Source organism: Vicugna pacos, chromosome 1 (genome assembly GCF_048564905.1).
Source record: "Vicugna pacos chromosome 1, VicPac4, whole genome shotgun sequence".
NCBI lineage: Eukaryota > Metazoa > Chordata > Mammalia > Artiodactyla > Camelidae > Vicugna > Vicugna pacos.
Genome location: NC_132987.1, coordinates 112,835,126 through 112,852,405, shown reverse-complemented (window position 1 = coordinate 112,852,405; position 17,280 = coordinate 112,835,126). Strand labels below are relative to the sequence as shown.

At 41.8% G+C, this 17,280-nt stretch overlaps 1 protein-coding gene and 1 long non-coding RNA gene across 2 annotated transcripts in view; one reads left to right on the top strand and one right to left on the bottom strand.

Annotated features, from left to right (window-relative positions):
- Positions 1-2,080: 2,080 nt before the first annotated feature.
- On the bottom strand, positions 2,081-9,537 carry SOD1 (superoxide dismutase 1). Its single transcript, XM_072968411.1, has 5 exons — positions 9,380-9,537; positions 6,201-6,294; positions 4,695-4,764; positions 3,755-3,872; positions 2,081-2,512 (listed from the first exon to the last, which is right to left on the bottom strand). Exons 1-5 carry the CDS (start codon positions 9,449-9,451, stop codon positions 2,405-2,407), a joined length of 462 nt encoding a protein of 153 aa, XP_072824512.1. The 5' UTR covers positions 9,452-9,537; the 3' UTR covers positions 2,081-2,404.
- The window catches only part of LOC140698332 (uncharacterized), a 40,643-nt gene continuing 32,872 nt past the window's right edge, over positions 9,510-17,280 (top strand). The window contains exon 1 of the long non-coding RNA XR_012076079.1: positions 9,510-9,854. This is a non-coding gene — a long non-coding RNA (uncharacterized lncRNA). The remainder of the gene's footprint in view (positions 9,855-17,280) is intronic.

The following is a 17,280-nucleotide window of genomic DNA, read 5'->3' as shown; positions in this document are numbered from 1 at the left end:
AAAGGTTAGTGGTTTTAATGTTAACCGAAAGCTTGTTTTGCAACTCAGTCAAGGTTTTCTTTTTTTGCCATTGGTTTTGTGGTAAATGTTGCCCTAATTACTCTGTAAAGAAAAATTTTGCTGGGGGAAAAATTGGATCCCAACGTTTCCCTACCTGTTGTACTATACGTTATCTGATTGGGTATTACTTATTTAGAAGGCTGGGTGTTTTTCCTGCCATCCCGTTAAATTTTTCAAAAGGATGAAAGAAATCAAGGTTAACATTTGCAAAAGCTTTTTGTCTTGTATCTGTTCAAGGGCTTGAATGCAACCTATTGTTTCCTACAGCCTTGCCTGTTGCCTTTCCTTATCATTTTTTAAACCCCCTGCTGGGCAAAGGTAAACTGAACCTTTTGTCACATATACTTTTATCTCTTTTCTGTAAAATTGTTGGGTTAACTAGGAAAAATAGTTAGGTATCCAAGAACTATTACATGAAGACATCCAAAGCCAAATCAAACCCATACCTGAAATAGTACAGAAAAGCAGTTACATAAAACCGCTTACCCAGTGCCAAGGAAAAGGCTGCTGTTACACAATCCAAATATTTATGTCCTTGTTGAAGGTTTTTTCTCACATTTCTTAACTGTCCTAGTTTCAGGGTGCTGAGCAATTAACTTTTTCTTTGCCCTCATCCCCAGGTGAAGCTGCTTTATTACTTTGGTTTTAGTTTTATACAGCAAGATCTTTGTTTTGATGGGGAGAATGTATCAATGTATCTATAGCAATTTTTTTTGTCCTTGATTTTGGAAAATAAGAGAAAATTTCATTTCATATTTGCAGACTTGAGTTACAAAATTTTTCCTTAGTTTTATGTTGGCCCACCGGGAAGTTTCAAAGTCCTAGCTGAAACTGCTTCTAGAAAGAGACATTTGATTAGTGTCCAGATTCCCAAGACTTGCAGCCCTGTATTGCCAATATAAAGTATTTACAGCACTCTATTTGCACGTGGCAAAACCCCAAACTACCAAGTGCTGGTAATTACACTTGAGGCTTTAAAGGACACAAGCAAGTCCTATACTTGAGCCTTGTCCCACAAACTACATTAGTGAAGGCCGGTAGTGATTGCTTTTAAATTCCCTGATGATGCATTTAACAATTTGTTGTGAGCAAATTATCACCAATTTAAAAACTTTGAAAACACTAGTCTTTTATCTAAATTAGCTTTCCCAGCTTTGATAAAGCCCAAATGATGATACATTTGATAAAGCCCATTATACATTTGTGACCAGTCAAAGTTATTTCTGGCTTCTTTATCAGAAATAATATTCTACAATTTTCAATTAATAAACTAGCTCACAGTCAAACCTGAGATTAAGAGTTCATTTAAAACCATTCTCTTACAGGTATGTATTTACATTAACACGTTGATCACTGACTTGAGGATCAGGTGCCCCTGAGGAAATACAAATGTCACCCAAGTTTGGGTGACATGGCAATCAATGTGTTAAGAGAAAATAGACTGGAATTCACTACTTGGATGTATAAATTCTTATATTTAAATAGAACACATTTCCTTGCTTCCACCGTACAATAGTAAAACGCATTTAAGGAGACTTATCTAAAAGCAGATTGTGCCAACCTCCACTTTTATTATAAACTAAATGTTCGCAGGTCTACAAAAATGGAACGTGCCATTTTGGCAGGTAGGTAAATTAATCTTACCAGCTAACTGGGGCTCTAACCTGCTGTTCACAATTTCACCACAAGCTATCAAAGGGCTCTCTTAAACCATAAGATCTACTTTTTAAAAACTTACATACTTTTTGAATCAAAATACCGAAGTGGCTTAAGCAGGAAAAGTAACTTCCCTAAAATTTAACAAAGGATAGCCTATTTGTCCAAGATTAAAGTTCAACTTAGTCTTAGCTAAATTTACCAGTTGCTAAAACTGTAAACATTTTGGTGACCTCAGTTAAAACACTTTAAAAACAGGGCTCCATGAAATAGTTAATACCTATCAACGAATAATCTCTTCCATTCAAGCTCTGAGTATCAGCCAATTTAGCATTTCAATTTAAATACTTTAACAGGCTCAAAATACAGTGTCAGAGAAAGTATGTTTATTGCAGGCTTGAGTGAGAACTGAAGACAGACAATTAAGTTTAATATCCACATGTGATTAAGTGTGGCAAAATACAGAGATCAATGAAACACATTTTAACTGAATATGACTTTTACAAAGATACAAATCTTCCAAATGATCACAAATCAGTTCTCATTACAGGAACGTAAAGCAATTTTTAAAAGTCACACAAATTACACATTTAAGGTTACAGTGTTTAACGTTTCTCAAGTTAAAATTTCTACAACTAGCAAGACAACAGATGAGTTACTAGGACTCAGACCACGTCCTAGGGAATGCTTATTGGGCGATCCCAATCACGCCGCAGGCCAGACGACTTCCAGCATTTCCCGTCTTTGTACTTTCTTCATTTCCACCTTTGCCCAAGTCATCTGGTTTTTCATGGACCTTTAAAAATTTTTAAGAACATTAATTTAGGGTTATCAAGCAATTACCATCTCTTCTTGCAATACCCAGAAGACTTTTAAGAAACAACATTATAAAGTGGCATGGTAAAATAATCCTACTAGCAGGAAAATATATTCATATTTAATCTAGTAGTAAGCAGAAACTACTACTCAAAGGTCTTCTTGATGATGCAAAGGCATGTGTTACCCCTAAACATAAACACTAGGTGAGCACTGCTGTCTCTAAATTAAGTACTGAAAGCACACAATTAGGTTAAAAGGCCGCCACATGCTGAATCCCCCATGGGAAACTTCAGTAAGCTCAGTTACAGTAGTCATTCTTTGAGTATAAATTGCTGTGGGGGAAAAAAGTGAACCAAAAAGAAACTTACCAAAATCGTGCCTAATGAACTACAGGTCCATAAATAAGAGGTAATCCTAAAAATGTCTCAAATATTCACACAATAATATTTAAACTTTTGCTCATCAAACACTGATCAATGATTTTTCTGCTTCATAACTATAGCTGAAGAAAATTCTAAGGATAAAGGATCAACTGAAAGTGTCTACTGAATATTAACGGCCCTCTGGAGCAAGCCAAAGGGAGCCGAGACGGCGTGCTTTGTCTGAACCAGCTGCAGCTCCCTACGTGGCTTGGGCAGCTGCTTCCCACGTGTGAAACAGGTGGTGATAACCTGCAGACAGGAGTGAATACAGTGCTGAGGTCCATCCCAGGTTTTAGACTAAAAATGTTCCGGTTAACTGCAAGGGGAAAACCAAATGGCGAGAAAACAGCCATTTTAAAACTAGACGGGGCAGGGTACAGCTCAAGTGGCAGAGTGCGTGCTCAGCGCGCGTGAGGTCCAGGGTTCAATCCCCAGTACCTCCATTAAATAAATAAATAAACCTAATTCCCTCCCCTCCCCCCACACAAAAAAAATACAAATAAGACTAGATAAAGACCACTTCTGTTTCTATAACACAGATTAATATGATCAGATATAATCTGCCTTATTACTGCATCTTCCTTATTTAGCAGAACAGTGTTCTAACCAATCTAGATCATTAGCTCATCTTTACTATAACCATCCAATAAAATAATTGCTTTTCCTAGTCCTAGAACTAAAGGTACAATTTATGTGGATCCTTAGAAACCAGGATTAATAATCATGAAATCATGAAAGGATACATGACCATGTGTTAGAAGAAATTTTATGCATATCCTCACTATATAAAAACTTACCACCATTGTGCGGCCAATGATGGAATGGTCTCCTGAGAGTGAGATCAGAGGATCTTCAATAGACACAATGGCCACACCATCTTTGCCAGCAGTCACATTGCCCAGGTCTCCAACATGCCTAACATTGAAAAAGCATTAGAGGAATTAGGACTGATTTACATTTAACTTCAGTTCATGAGCTAAATTAAAAACAGACTGAGTCAGGAACGTTAAGAGTGGGCTAAGAGGTGGATGTACCAAACAGGATCCACTTTTCCAGGCTGACAAAATTTTGTTTGAAAACATACAAGTTTAAAAACAAGTAACTAGATGTTCTAGATACAAGGCTCTTCAAACAAGGCTTCAAGTTTATAAAGCAAAGCTCTGGGAAGTCATGGGATGGGGGTGCACTTCTAATTTCAGAGGTAAAGTACCAAAGGGTAAACCTTAAGTTACTGATGCCTGTTCAGTGTTGGCATGGCTAAGACAGCTATGCCCCCAGGCCTCTGACAGAAAAATAAATTAATCCTTGTCCTTATGTGTAGTATTTTCCTGAAAGGCTCTCAGAAAACAAACACATACAAATGAAGTCTCAATGAATTTTCAGTATCGATTTTTTATCTACAAATCTTCCAGTGTTTCTCACGATGATGGTTTGTTTTGCTAGTGGCTGGCAATACTGTGACTCATGACATTTCCTGTGTTAGTTCCCTTTGGCTCTTGTATTAGTTCTATGTTCAATAAACGCTACAAAACCAAATCGTTTCTAAGTGTCCCCATTTGTCAGTTCCTTAGCCTAGGGAGTAAGGCATTCTAGCACCTGGGGGCAAAATGTTACATGGGGGCAACAAGTTCAAGAGCAGAGGTGCAATTATCATAGCATGCACTCTGCAAGTAGTCTACCCATACTGACCCCCAAAAGTCATCCCTGTTAATTTCAAAAAGAGTTAAGGTCACTCACCTCTCTTGATCCTTTGGCCCACCATGTTTTTTGGATAGAGGATTAAAGTGAGGACCTGCACTGGTACAGCCTATTTACCAAAAAAAGTAGCTAAATTATGAATCAAAATTCCAAAATAAATTCTAGAAAGAAACTGATTATTGCTAAAACCTCAAATGGAAAAAGTACTGACCCACATTGTGACTTGTAGGCTAATAAAAACAGAAAGGAACACCTTAAAATGAGCAGGGAGTAGAGGCAATTTCTAACCACTGTGTGGTACTGGTAAAGTTAATAACCTTCTCTGGGCTTTGGTTTCTTCACTGCTTTGTAAAATAAGAAGGCCAAGAATTGACCTTCAATGGTGGTTCTACTATTAAAATCCCATGATGATGATTCTACTTCATAAGATGACAGCATACCCTAACTACAAAAAACTTATCTCCCTAGCAACATACTACCAAGCAGCTCTCCCATTTGTGGCCTTTACTTGGGGGCATGCAGGATATAATATGGCACCTTACGCCCAAGGGCTGTTGCCTCACACAGCTCTAGGGGATGGCACTCAGGTTATATTCTGTAAAAACGGCACTCCTGTGCACCAGGGAACACCATTCACACAGAACACAACCACAACAATGCAGGTTCTTTTATGACATGGTTCTTCATCCAAAAGCTGATGGGAAGTTTCCCCTGTTTACAGCTTTTATCCATACTCCACTGCCCCCTCAAGCCCTCCCACCCCAGGGAGAAGGCATGCAGGTTGCAGGGTGTGGCACACTTGGTCAAAGCCACAGAGCAATCACCCCCCAAAGCAGAAGCAGTAAAACCAAGAAACCACTGGAGGAACTTTTATAATTGTTAAAATGGATCAAATCTGATCATTAAATCACTATAGGAACAATTATGGAACATTAAAAACAAGTTTTCCAGCAAAATGAATAAAGTTCTCATCATTAAAAGTCTAAACATTGTTTAGATTACTCAAATATGGCAAAAGGTCACTAAATGCAATTTAACCCGTAAGTTTTTTTTTTTACATTTTTTATTGATTCATAATCATTTTACAGTGTTGTGTAACCCGTAAGCTTTTAACTTGCTTCTAATCCTAAATTGAGAAAGTGAAACTCAGTCCAAAGCACCAACAGTTTACAATCATCCTATCATCAGTTTGCATCTTACTTCCCCCACTGAGGATCCTGCGACGGAGGTGTGGAGCTATTCTTACAGGGGAACGCAAATACACGCACCCTGCGCTCGCCACACCTGCCCTCGGCCTGCAACTCACAAACGTGCAATCACTGATAATCAAACCATAATCAAGATAAAGAAAAATCAACTCCTTTCCCTTCCATTCCACACGTTAAGAGTCAAAAACCACTTCTGTGACTAATACATCCCTGAGGTAGTCACATAACTTGACTTTTTTTTTTTTCATGCTGAGTTTTTAATGCCTGGGGGTAACTCTACCCAGTTTCCCTCACTAGATTAAATCAGCGCAAGTCAGCAGACCAGCACGACACCCACCTTGTGTGTTATCTCCAAACTGATGGACATGGAATCCATGATCGCCTTCAGCCAATCCTGAAATGGACCCCGATACCACGACTGGCCCATTTTCCTTCAATCAAAGAAAAGGGCGAGAAGTTTGAGAGAGCAAGGGCTTCTGAACAAAGAAAACAGCTGAATTATCTTTACCATTCACAGGAAAATGGAAAAGAACGAACACGGACTTGGGAGTTGAAAAATCTGTGTTCAAATTCCAGGCCCACCACTTTCTAGCACTGAATCTCCAGGGAGCTGCCTAACTATTCATTTAAGTATGTTCTTGTTTATTCTGTAAATAGTACAAACAGATTGTACTTGGGCATGGTGCGAGTGTGTGTGTACATATCAAATGTTTTAATCCAAATGTCAGCACATCATACTTCTTTTTTTAACACCTTGCTTTCTTTATGCAGACACTTTTCCATACTAGCAAACATACAGATCTGCCTGGAAGGGAGGAAGGAAGGGAGGAAGAGAAAAGAAAAGAAGCACCCTGGGAGTGACCAACTTGTTACCCAAGGATCCCTGTTCTCCACTCTCCACAAGAGGAGTGTTTACCAGTTTCCAGCATAGAATATTTTTGATTCACAGCCAGAAAATACCCTACCCCACTGCCCCTGAAGGACTGATTCTAGTCTAACCAGAAGTACTGTTTTCTCCAGTCTTATTAGGCATTGAAACCTAGATAACCTTTCCACTCTAGGAACTGAAATGAAACATACACATCATCCCCACCATACAGTAATACATGATGGTGTCTCTGCCTTTAAAAAGCCAGGACCAAAAGTTACAGGAGGTGTTAACCTTGAAGATCTGACTTTTCACTGGTTGGATACCACTGCTCAAACAAAGCAGCATGGTGACCACTGCCTTTTGTGGTTTCTTTTTGAGAATAGATATTATTCTTCTAGGTACAACCTTTAATTTTGGAAAAACCCAAATGTGAGTGTTATCCCCCCAAACACACCATGTTATCAAAAGCAGAGAGAGAAACATGACAGGTTCTGCCAACCCCCCATCTAACAGGTAATGCACAGAGCACACGGAAGTAGTCCGCCAGTAAGCTGCCCTGGTGCAAGCCCACAGGGGCCAAGCCACTATCTCAAGTGAGTAGAACAGTTCAGGGAAGCAGGAGGAATGGAAACCGGTCCCGCACAGTTTTGCCCTGGACTACTGAAGCCTCAGTATAGGCAGATCACCAAGTTTTTCAAGAGAAGCTAGGAATTTGGACGTACGGGTGAAAGTTTCTGATTTGTAAAAATTGGAAACTAATCCAAAATGTTAAAACACCCAATAGGCCGAGAAATAGTTTATTGCCAATTTTAATACATCTGCATTATAGGAGGGTCTTTATCTGGTACAAACAGCACCATCAAAATGAAGTTCAGAACATGAACGAGGGAGCCATACACGCCACTCAGGGAAGGTGGAAAAACTAAGGGAACCCTCAGTTATGAATGGATTCACAGCCTGGCTTCTGAATGTAATGCCAAGAGCTGTTTCTCAGCGTTTAGAGGGAAGGGACTCCTCAGAGGCTTCTAAGATTCTCTAGTGGGAGGAAGGAAGGTGGACAAAACAAAGTCTAGCAAATAAAAACAGCAAAATTTAGTCAAATGCCAAAGAGCCTTTTCCAGGAAAATTTCAAAATCACTTAAAGGAAAAAATTAAGCTCAAACGTAAGTTTTCCCTCATATAAATTTATAGTTGGGAAAGTTACCTAGATGGCTTTTCCTGTCCTCTCACATTCTAATAAACCATTTTAGAGACTAAATCTCATACATACGTTAAACAGTCCCTCATGATTAACAAGCCATGCACAACATAAACAATCTTCCACTGGTCACCTACGATTTGGGGAGACAACCTTAACACAAGCACCTCCCTTACAACACCTGTGTTTTGCTACATTACTAACGAGAGTTTCTGTACGCTTTATTTTACAAGGTTTGTTGGGACGCTTACCCTCTACCATCTCATTACCAGGCCTACCGGTAGAGAATTTTCAAAGCCACTTTACAAAGCATTTGGCTAAACAAATGCTCCAAGAGCAGAGTTAAGTAACAATTCCATGCAATGGAAATACTCCAGGTCTCCCAAAGTTGGAATCCCAAACCCCATCCACCATCCTCTACCAACAGGAATTCTCAATCCTCCATGCACTGTTAAAAACCACTTTGGAAATCTTAAATATAGCAAAGTTCAGAATGCACCTAACAGACTCTGATGTAACTGGTCCAGAGCTGTGTCCTGGTAGGTGCATGCTAAAAAGCTCCCCAAATGAGTCTACTGTGCACTCGGAGTTAAAAACCACTCCTCTGGAAAATCCCCTCCAAGGGAGTCTGCTAGATCTCTGGCTTTTGGAGCTTTGATCAAGGCCGTTTCCTTTACCCTTATAGCCTGACGATCACCTAGAGCAGGGATCAGTAAACTTCTGTAAGGGGTCTCTGTCGCATACTCTTTTCCACATGTTTAAACATAAACATAGAAAAACATATTAAAACCACTCTTAGCTCAAGGGCTGTACAAACACCGCCCCCGGCACAGATCAGGCCCGCAGGCCGTAGTTTTCTGACCCCTGAATTAGCTCAAGCTGGAAAGGAAGCCCCAAAGGGATAACGGATGCTACAATTCCCAGGCCTCCCGACCGCACCCGCCACCCCCGGATCTCAAGGGCGGCCGGCGCCTCGGACTGCGCAACTCAGAATCTGCAGGATCTCAGGACCCAGAAAACGACCCCGCAAGAAAGGGCCACAGCCCTGGAGAACACCAGGGAGGCCTCCGCCCTAGGCCGCCGAAGGGGCCCCGGGAGGGGCATCCGGCCTTCCTCCCTCGCTTCCTCGCCTTTCTCTGGGGCCCGCGCTTGCTGGCACCCACGGGGTCGGCCGGGCGTTCTCTCCCTGCACCCTCGCACAGGCCTCGCCACGCGCCGCCGCCGCCGCCGCCGCCAGGCTCGCCCGCCCGGTGACTCAGCACTTCGCGGCCGCGCGCGGGTGGCGGCTCCGGGGGCCCGCGCGACTGCAGGGCAGGCCGGCCGCACCGACCCGCCGACACGCGCGCCGGGGGCGTGGCGAGGGCGGCCCGAGGCCCCGCCGGCCGGCCGCTCCAAGGCGCAGGTGCGCGGGCACAGCTCGCCGCCGGCCTCCCTCCCCTGCCCTTGCCTTCTGCTCGAAGTGGATGATGCCCTGAACCTGGCCGTCGCCCTTCAGCACGCACACAGCCTTCAACGCCATGACTATCGGGGGCGCGCGCCGCTCAGGGCTGCGAGGACAACTCAGGCAACGGGAGACGCCGCAGAAGACGCCGACGCAAGAAGCCACCGCCCCCGCGCGAGATTTTTATAGGCCGGCCGCCGAGCCCCGCCCACTCTGGCCCGGAACCAATCACCGCCCCCGTGCTCCGCCCGCTCCCCACGGGGGGCCTCGGGACGCTAGTGGCCTGGAATGACCGGGGCGGGGCCACAGGGCCGCGTGGGGAGCCCTGGGGGCCGCGTGGGGAGCCCAGTGGTCCCAGTCGCCGGCTTTTTCCGCCCCGCGGCTGTAAAACGCCCAGAAACCTGCAACAGTGGAAAAACCAGCCTTTCTCCTCCAAAGGGTATAACTCGTGGATTGCAGTACACGAAATTGGGAACATGAGGTATACATGGCACTCCTTGAAGATCTGAAGCAGCTTTGTCTGGAAATGTCATTAGTTATAACTGACTTTGGTCATACTGTTGTCGCGTTTGTTATTTAGGGATGTATCAATCTGGTTGCGTTGGATAGTTCTGTTATTGTCTTGTGTTTTGGGTTTCTGTGAGCATGTAAAGCCGATACATCTCAATCCTTGGCCTCACCTTTTCTTCCCTGTAGTTTTCTTAGTCCTTGGCACATAGAGTGACTTGTTTGGTTACCCGAATTGTGTATTCTTTTCAAATATTTCCTGTTTGGCAAGGCCACAACCCTAAAAATACCAACAATGTCAACTGATTGATTTCTACATACCTCTGTGTTTTGTCTGACTCTGCCACAACAGATTACAAAAACATATGAAATGAGCAAACAGTACAAACTACTTTTGTGGGGTTTTATTTAAAAGTATAAACGTCTTTGCTTGTATGCTCAGAAACCTTGAGAAAGATGTATAGGAGACTGCAGGTGGGTACCCTTGGGGAGTGCGAATTAAACTTTCACTAATGTTCTCTTAAAACTTTTTTTTTCTTTTTTGCGGGGAACATGGATTTGTCTGCAACAGTTTGGCTTAGAATGAGAATCCTCTTGCACCAGATACACATACTAGTGTTGGGGGAATAGTTTAGTAAGCTGAGGGCTCCAGAGGGGGCATTGAGGAGAGAAAAAAACCATCTTCCCTCCCCACGGTGCTGCCTGCATAACAAAGATGAGTGAACTGTTTTCGGAGCAGGCGAGGTTAACTTAACCTGGAAGCATGTCTTGGACTCACCCAGAGAGCTCATTAAACTGCAGGTTGCTGTGTTTCTGACTCACTGAGTCTCGAGTGGGAACGTGGAATTGACGTTCCAACTGTGTTCCCAGGTAGTGCTCATAATTCTGGTCTGGGATCACACTTCGAGGACCTCTGACTTGCAGGTGTTTTTCATGCGCAGTGAAGTATACAAGTTGGGGGCAAGAGCTGGACCCACTTGACTCAAAAGAGGAGATGGGGAAAGCGTCCTGAAAAGAAATGGGGAGTCAAGGAGACCCAGGCAGGGGCCAGTCAGGGACCTAAGGGAGAAGAGCTCCAGCTGCTGGGGATTTCTTTTGCCTTTGTTTTGTGGGATTGAAATCCTTCCCATCTCCCCTAGAACTCCAACACAATCCACGTAATCTCCGTAGGAAGGATTTTATTGTGAGGAGGATGTCAAAACACTGAGGCATAATTCAAGGCCAGAGTGAAAAAAGCAGAGTCTTGCTTCAGCCCCACATCTTGGCTTACAGTACTTATTTATTTAATTATGCTCTTGGTCTCTAAGTCATCTTCTGTCAGAGGTACACAATCTACATTTTTCTTTATCATCCTCTAGAAAGTATATATTTGTAATTTTGCTTATTGTACTTACTAGCATTTTCCAGATAATTGGCATAGGCTAGGCAGTTGCATAAATGTGCCAATATCAGCCAAAGGGCCTTTGCCCAAGGCTGAAGTTTCTTTGGGTTCTTGGAAGTTGGAATCAGATTTCAGTTCACTTGCCAACAAAGCAGCCCACGAATACAAAAAGTGGCCCTGGGATCGTGAGTCCTTCCTCTTTTGAGATAGGTAGACAAAGCCTGGGTCGGTGCCAGGTTTGTGTTGCGCAGGATTAGAGGACCCGTGAGGTTCATTCCTAGTACTGCCCTCACACCTGCACATGGGGGTCCCACACTTTAGAGGGCCCTTTTCTGTCCCTCCTCAGTCCACTTCTCCCATGGGGGAAAGAGTGTGGAGCCAAGAAGGTGGTCCCACCCAGAATCTTAACCCTCTTTCTAGAGCAGGGTTAAGGAATTTAAATATGTGATCCTGAACAGTATTTTTGTCCTCCTAAATTAAAGCAGAGTATCTCAACCTCGGCACTGCTAATATTTGGGGCCAGATACACCTTTTTTGCGGGGGGCTGTCCTGTGCGTTGCAGTATATTTAGTATCATCCCAGGCTTCTTACTTCTAGATGCTCTAATCACCCCCCTCGCTGAGCTGTGACAACCAAAATTTCTCCAGACATTGCCAAATATTCCCTGGGAGGCAAAATTGCCCTCAGTTGAGAACCACTGTTCAAGAACAAGCATTAAGTATCCAGGACCCTGGCCCTAATAGCCTTCAGTCTGTTTCTAGGACCTGGACAGTCTACGGATGGACTGTACCACCATGGGTACACACCTAAACTTGACCATAGGCCCCTTTCCCCATGGAGGGCTCCAGTGCAACCTGGAGCCCTCCATGGGGAAAGAAGGAAGAAAGACCAGGGTGGGGGCATCTGGCTCTCATTCTACTGCCACTTTCCTACAGAGACGTCCAAGAATTCCAAATCTGAACCTGCCTTCCAGGTCTTCGTAAAGCTATATTTGTGAAGGCAGGAGGATAAATTACATTTTATTTAGCTGTGTTATTTTGATTTAAAATATTTAAACATACAGCATATGATAGGAGGGCCTCCATTTGTGCCCTTGCCCATGCCCTGTTAATGTTAGGGCAGCCCTGTTCATTTTGACCTTGAGATTCCATGATCCAATGGCTTTGGGGTGCTCCTGCCCAATAATCTAGTCATGGAGTTCACGTATGTGACCAGAGAACTCAGGTAATTTTGAAAAGTTCAAATCCCATTGAGAGTCATTATCTCCAAGAGATCAAGGGAATCTGAAAGCAGCCTGAGTTGTCTTGAGCCCAGGAATGAGGCTGGAATCTGATAGTCAGAATTGGGCACAGGTATTCCAGGGAGTCTCTGATTTTGTGGGGAATGATGAGGGCTGGCGGCTTCAGATTAGACTGCAGCTCATGCAGATGACTAAGCAATTGTCAGTGTGTCATTCTGACTCCTGAGGATGAAAATCAGTGTTTGAGGACCTCTGTGGTTAGGAGGGTAACAAGAAGGTAGACCAGAAGTTCAGTCTTGCATTTTCATCATTTTCATCTTCTTCCTTCCTTTTTCTTAGAACCCATTCTTCTCTTCTCTCCTTTATCTCATCTCTCTCTTTCCATAAATCATTTTTCCTTCTGTAATTCCAGGCAATCCCCCTCAACATCTTCATCATTCTCAGTAAATAAGCAATTTTCTATTAATCTCCTCCATGTCCAGCATCACAAAGGCATTATCACCAAGGCCTTTGCTGATGAAAAAGTATATATTACGCAAATCGTAGGACAGTGTCAGTACTAGAGGAAATCCAAAAGAAGCAAAGTACAAAAAGAGAGGCTTATTCTAATGCTAAGAAATAAATGCACTAATAACTAGGGAGCAAATTAGAAACTGTTAAAGGCAGTTTTAGCTAGTCCTACCAGCAGACATTTAGTGTTAGTAAATCCCTAACACAGAAAGCTATTACCAGTAAGCACTGTAAGAAGATTATATCACAGAATCATGAAGTAGCTGAGGCATTTTTAAAAGTTGGAGAGGAGAAAAAGTATAAAAATAAATTTAGATTGTTAGTAAGCAGGACTGAACAGCCTGCAATTAGAAATTTATGAACTGTAATTGACAGCTGTATATTTAATTATCTTGGCAGTAGCCTATTTCATATGATCTCTGTTTAGCAGTTTCAGCCTGGGCTCTGGCCCACTCTTTCATCTTTGATAATTCTCTGTAGAGCTCAGCTGTAAATCAGATACCTGGGTTTGGTACAGGGGTTATCAACCCTGACTGCACCTTAGAACCCACCTGGGAGCTTTTTGAAAACAGTGCTTGGGCCCAAGTATAGTCACATCTTCAAACTGTATGTATTGAAACTGTAAGTGCACATTATATTACTGTAAGATACATAAGAAACAACAATGATTTTCACTGGAAAGGGGCTACTTACCTTGTGCTTTCCATCCCACAAGGGATGGAAATAAATAAACCTTTATTTGGCTAAACAAGGATAACCAGCTTTCTGTTACATGTGGTCGAAAGCAATTCCTAACTGACAGAGACGAGAAGCCGCCAAAGGAGTTTTAGCAGGAAGTGACATGATTATGCTCATGTGCAATAAGGACTTCAGTGGGTAGATTGAAAGGGGTGGGGTGAGACTGGAGGCAGAGAGGCCATTTGGGAGAAGTGATAAGGTCTTGGCCTGAGGCCATTGCAAGAAAAAGGGAGCCGTAATAAAAAAAGAACCTCCGGTCTCAGGCACTAACTAGACCTGCAGGTTGATGCAGGGAGAAGGCAAACGTTTGGGGGCTTGAGTGACAGAAGCGGGGGGTTGTGCACCTGGGTGTCTGAGGAACCTCGAAGTGCCGAGCTGGAAGCAGCCATTTGGACACAGATGTGAACCTCAGGGTCACCCCCTAAGTGTAGACCCTGCCTCAGACTCAACACCCATGCTATTCAGATTTGTAACAAAAAAGTGGTTACTCATTTCCTTCAGGGATATCATTCTCTTCGTGATTCTCTACCACTCTGGGTGGGCAGGAAACTGGTGAGATTTAGGCACCAATGATATTATCTCAAGTTCACCTGGTTCAAACAGTCTCTTTAAAGCAGTGATTCTCAAACGTTAATATACCTTAGAATCAGCTGGAAGACTTGTTAATACACAAATTGCTGGTCCCCACCTCCAGAGGTTTTTTTCTTTAAAAAATAAAAACAGCTTTAATAATATATAATTTATGTATGATAGAAATTTCACGCATTGTAAGTGTACACTTCAGTTATATTTTTAGTGAATTTATGTAGTTGGCAACCATTACCAAAATGCAGTTTTAAAACATTCAAACCAGCCCAGCAAGTTTCTTCATGCTGGTTTTTGCTTGATCTCTCTCCTACTCCAAGCCCTAGGCGACAATTGGTCTGCTTTTTTTCTCTATGAACTGGCTTTTTATGGACATTTCTTGTAAACAGAATCATACAGTACGTAGTCTTGCATCTGGTTTCTTTCACTTAGCATGATGTTTCAGAGCTTAATTTTTTTGTAGTAGGTAATGGCAGTTTTTTCCTTTTTATGTCTAAAAAGCATTCCGTTGCATGGACCATACCATAAATTGTTTTTCCAATCACAAGTTGGTGGACATTTGGATTTGTTATGGGTTGAATTGCGTCCCCTCCAAAATTCTTATGTTGAAGTCCTAACCATCCCCCTCACAAAGGGACCTTGTTTGGAAATACTATTTCCAAAGGTGAGACACTGGAGTAGAATAGACCCCTTATCCAATATGACTAGTGTTCTTACAAAAAGAGGAAATTTGGACACAGGCAGGCAGATAGGGAGAACGCCACGTGGAGATGCAGGTAGAGATCGGGGCGATGCTTCTACAAGCCAAGGACCACCACACACTGCCAGCAGAGCCCAAGATGGGAGGGGCGAGGGACAAATTCTCCCTCCAAGCCTCAGAAGGGACCAACCCTGCTGACACTTTGGTCTCAGATTTCTAACCACCAGAACTATGAGCCAGTTTCTGAATTTAAGCCACTTTGTTAGATTAGCCCTCACAGACAAATACAGGATTATGTCTGGGTTTTGACTGTTACAAATAATGCTGCCAAGAATATTGGTGTTCATGTCTGTGTGGACATACCCTTTCATTTCTCTTTGGTTTGCTAGGTTGTTTTTTTTTTTTTTTTTTTTTTATAATATCTGGGGGTTTTTTAGTATTCCTCATAATTTTCTTTTCTTTCTTTCTTTTTTTTTTTTTTTTCTGTTGTTGTTGAGGGGGAGGTAATTAGGTTTATTTATTTATTTATTTAGAGGAGGTACTGGGAATTGAACCGAGGACCTTGTGCATGCCAGGCATGCGCTCTACCACTTGAGCGATATCCTCCCCTTTGGTTTTTTGGGTTTTTTTTAAAGAACTGCCAAACAATATTTCAAAGTGGCTACATCATTTTGCATTCCCATCAGCAACACAAAGGTTCCACTTTCTCCACATCCTTGCCGACACTTGCTATTCTTTCTTTTTTATTACAGCCATTTCAGTGAGTGTGTGTTGGGATTTTCATTGTAGTTTTCATTTGCATTTCCCTAGTGACTAATGATGTTGAGTATCTTTTCATGTGCTTATTGGCTATTTATATATCTTCTTTGATGAAGTGTCTATGCAAGTCTTCCCCCATTTTTGGTCTTATAACACTGGCTGGAATCTCCAGTGCAATGCTAACTAAAAGTGGGAAGAGCTGAGATCTTTGGGCTGTTTCCAGCAGTTGAGGGAAGCAGTCAGTCTTTTACCATTAAGTATGATGTTAGCTGGAGGTTTTTCATAGATGCCCTTTATTCAGCTTGAGGAAGTTCCCAGCTATTCCTAGTTTGCTGAGTTTTTGACATGAAAGGGCATTCGCTTTTGTCAAATGGTGTTTCTGCATCTATTAAGATGATCATGTGGTTTTTGTCCTTTGTTCTATTAATATAGTGTATTACATTGTTAGTTTCGGATGTTTAACCAGTCATGCATTCCTGTAATAAATCCCATTTGAACAGAGTATATAATCCTTTCTATATGTTGCTAAATTTGATTTGTTAATATTTGTTAGGGGATATTGTTCTATAGTTTTATTTTCTTGTGATGTCTTTATTTGATATCAGGATAGTACTGCTGTCACTGAACAAGTTGAGAAGCATTTCCTCCTCATCTATTTTCTGAAAATGTTTGTGAAGAATGAGTGCTATCTGTCTTTAAAGATTTTTATAGAATTCACCAGCAAAGCTCAGGCTTTTTATTTGTGAGAAGAAGATTAATTACTAATTCAATTCCTTATTAGAAGTCATGTCAAATATTCTGTTTCTTCTTGAGTTATTTTTGATAATTTATGTCTGCTAAGGAATCTGCCTGCTTCATCTAAATTGTCTAGTTTCTTGGTATAGGGTTTTTCCTAGTATTTTCTTATAAACTTCAAATGTCTCTAGAATTGGTAATAGCATCCCCCTGTTTTGTTCCTGATTTTGCTAATTTCTGTGCTGCTCTTATTTTGTTGGTCAGTCTAACTCAGCAGTTGTCAATTTTGTTAACTTGTCAGTTTTGTTAACTTCTTCAAAGAACCAACTTTTGGCTTTATTGATTTTCTCTATTGTTCTTCTGTTTTCTGTTTCACTGATTCCCAATCTTATCTTTATCATGTCTTTTCTTCTGCTTGTCTTGGGTTTATTTTGCTGTTCTTTTGTCTAGTTTCTTAAGGTGGAAGCGTTGTTTACTGATTTGAGATCTTCTTTTTTAGTGTGGGTATTTAAAACTATAAATTTCCTTCTAAGCATTGTATTAGCTACATCCATAACATGATATGTTACATTTTTATTTTAATTTAGTTTGAAATATTCTTTAATTTCTCTCATGATTTCTTTTTTCTCCTATGCATTCCTTAAAAGTGTAGTGCTTAACTTACCAATATTTAAGGATTCCCCAAATTTCCTTCTGTTGTTGATTTCTAATTTAATTCTATGGTGAATTAAAAGAATGTGTTGCCGAAAAAT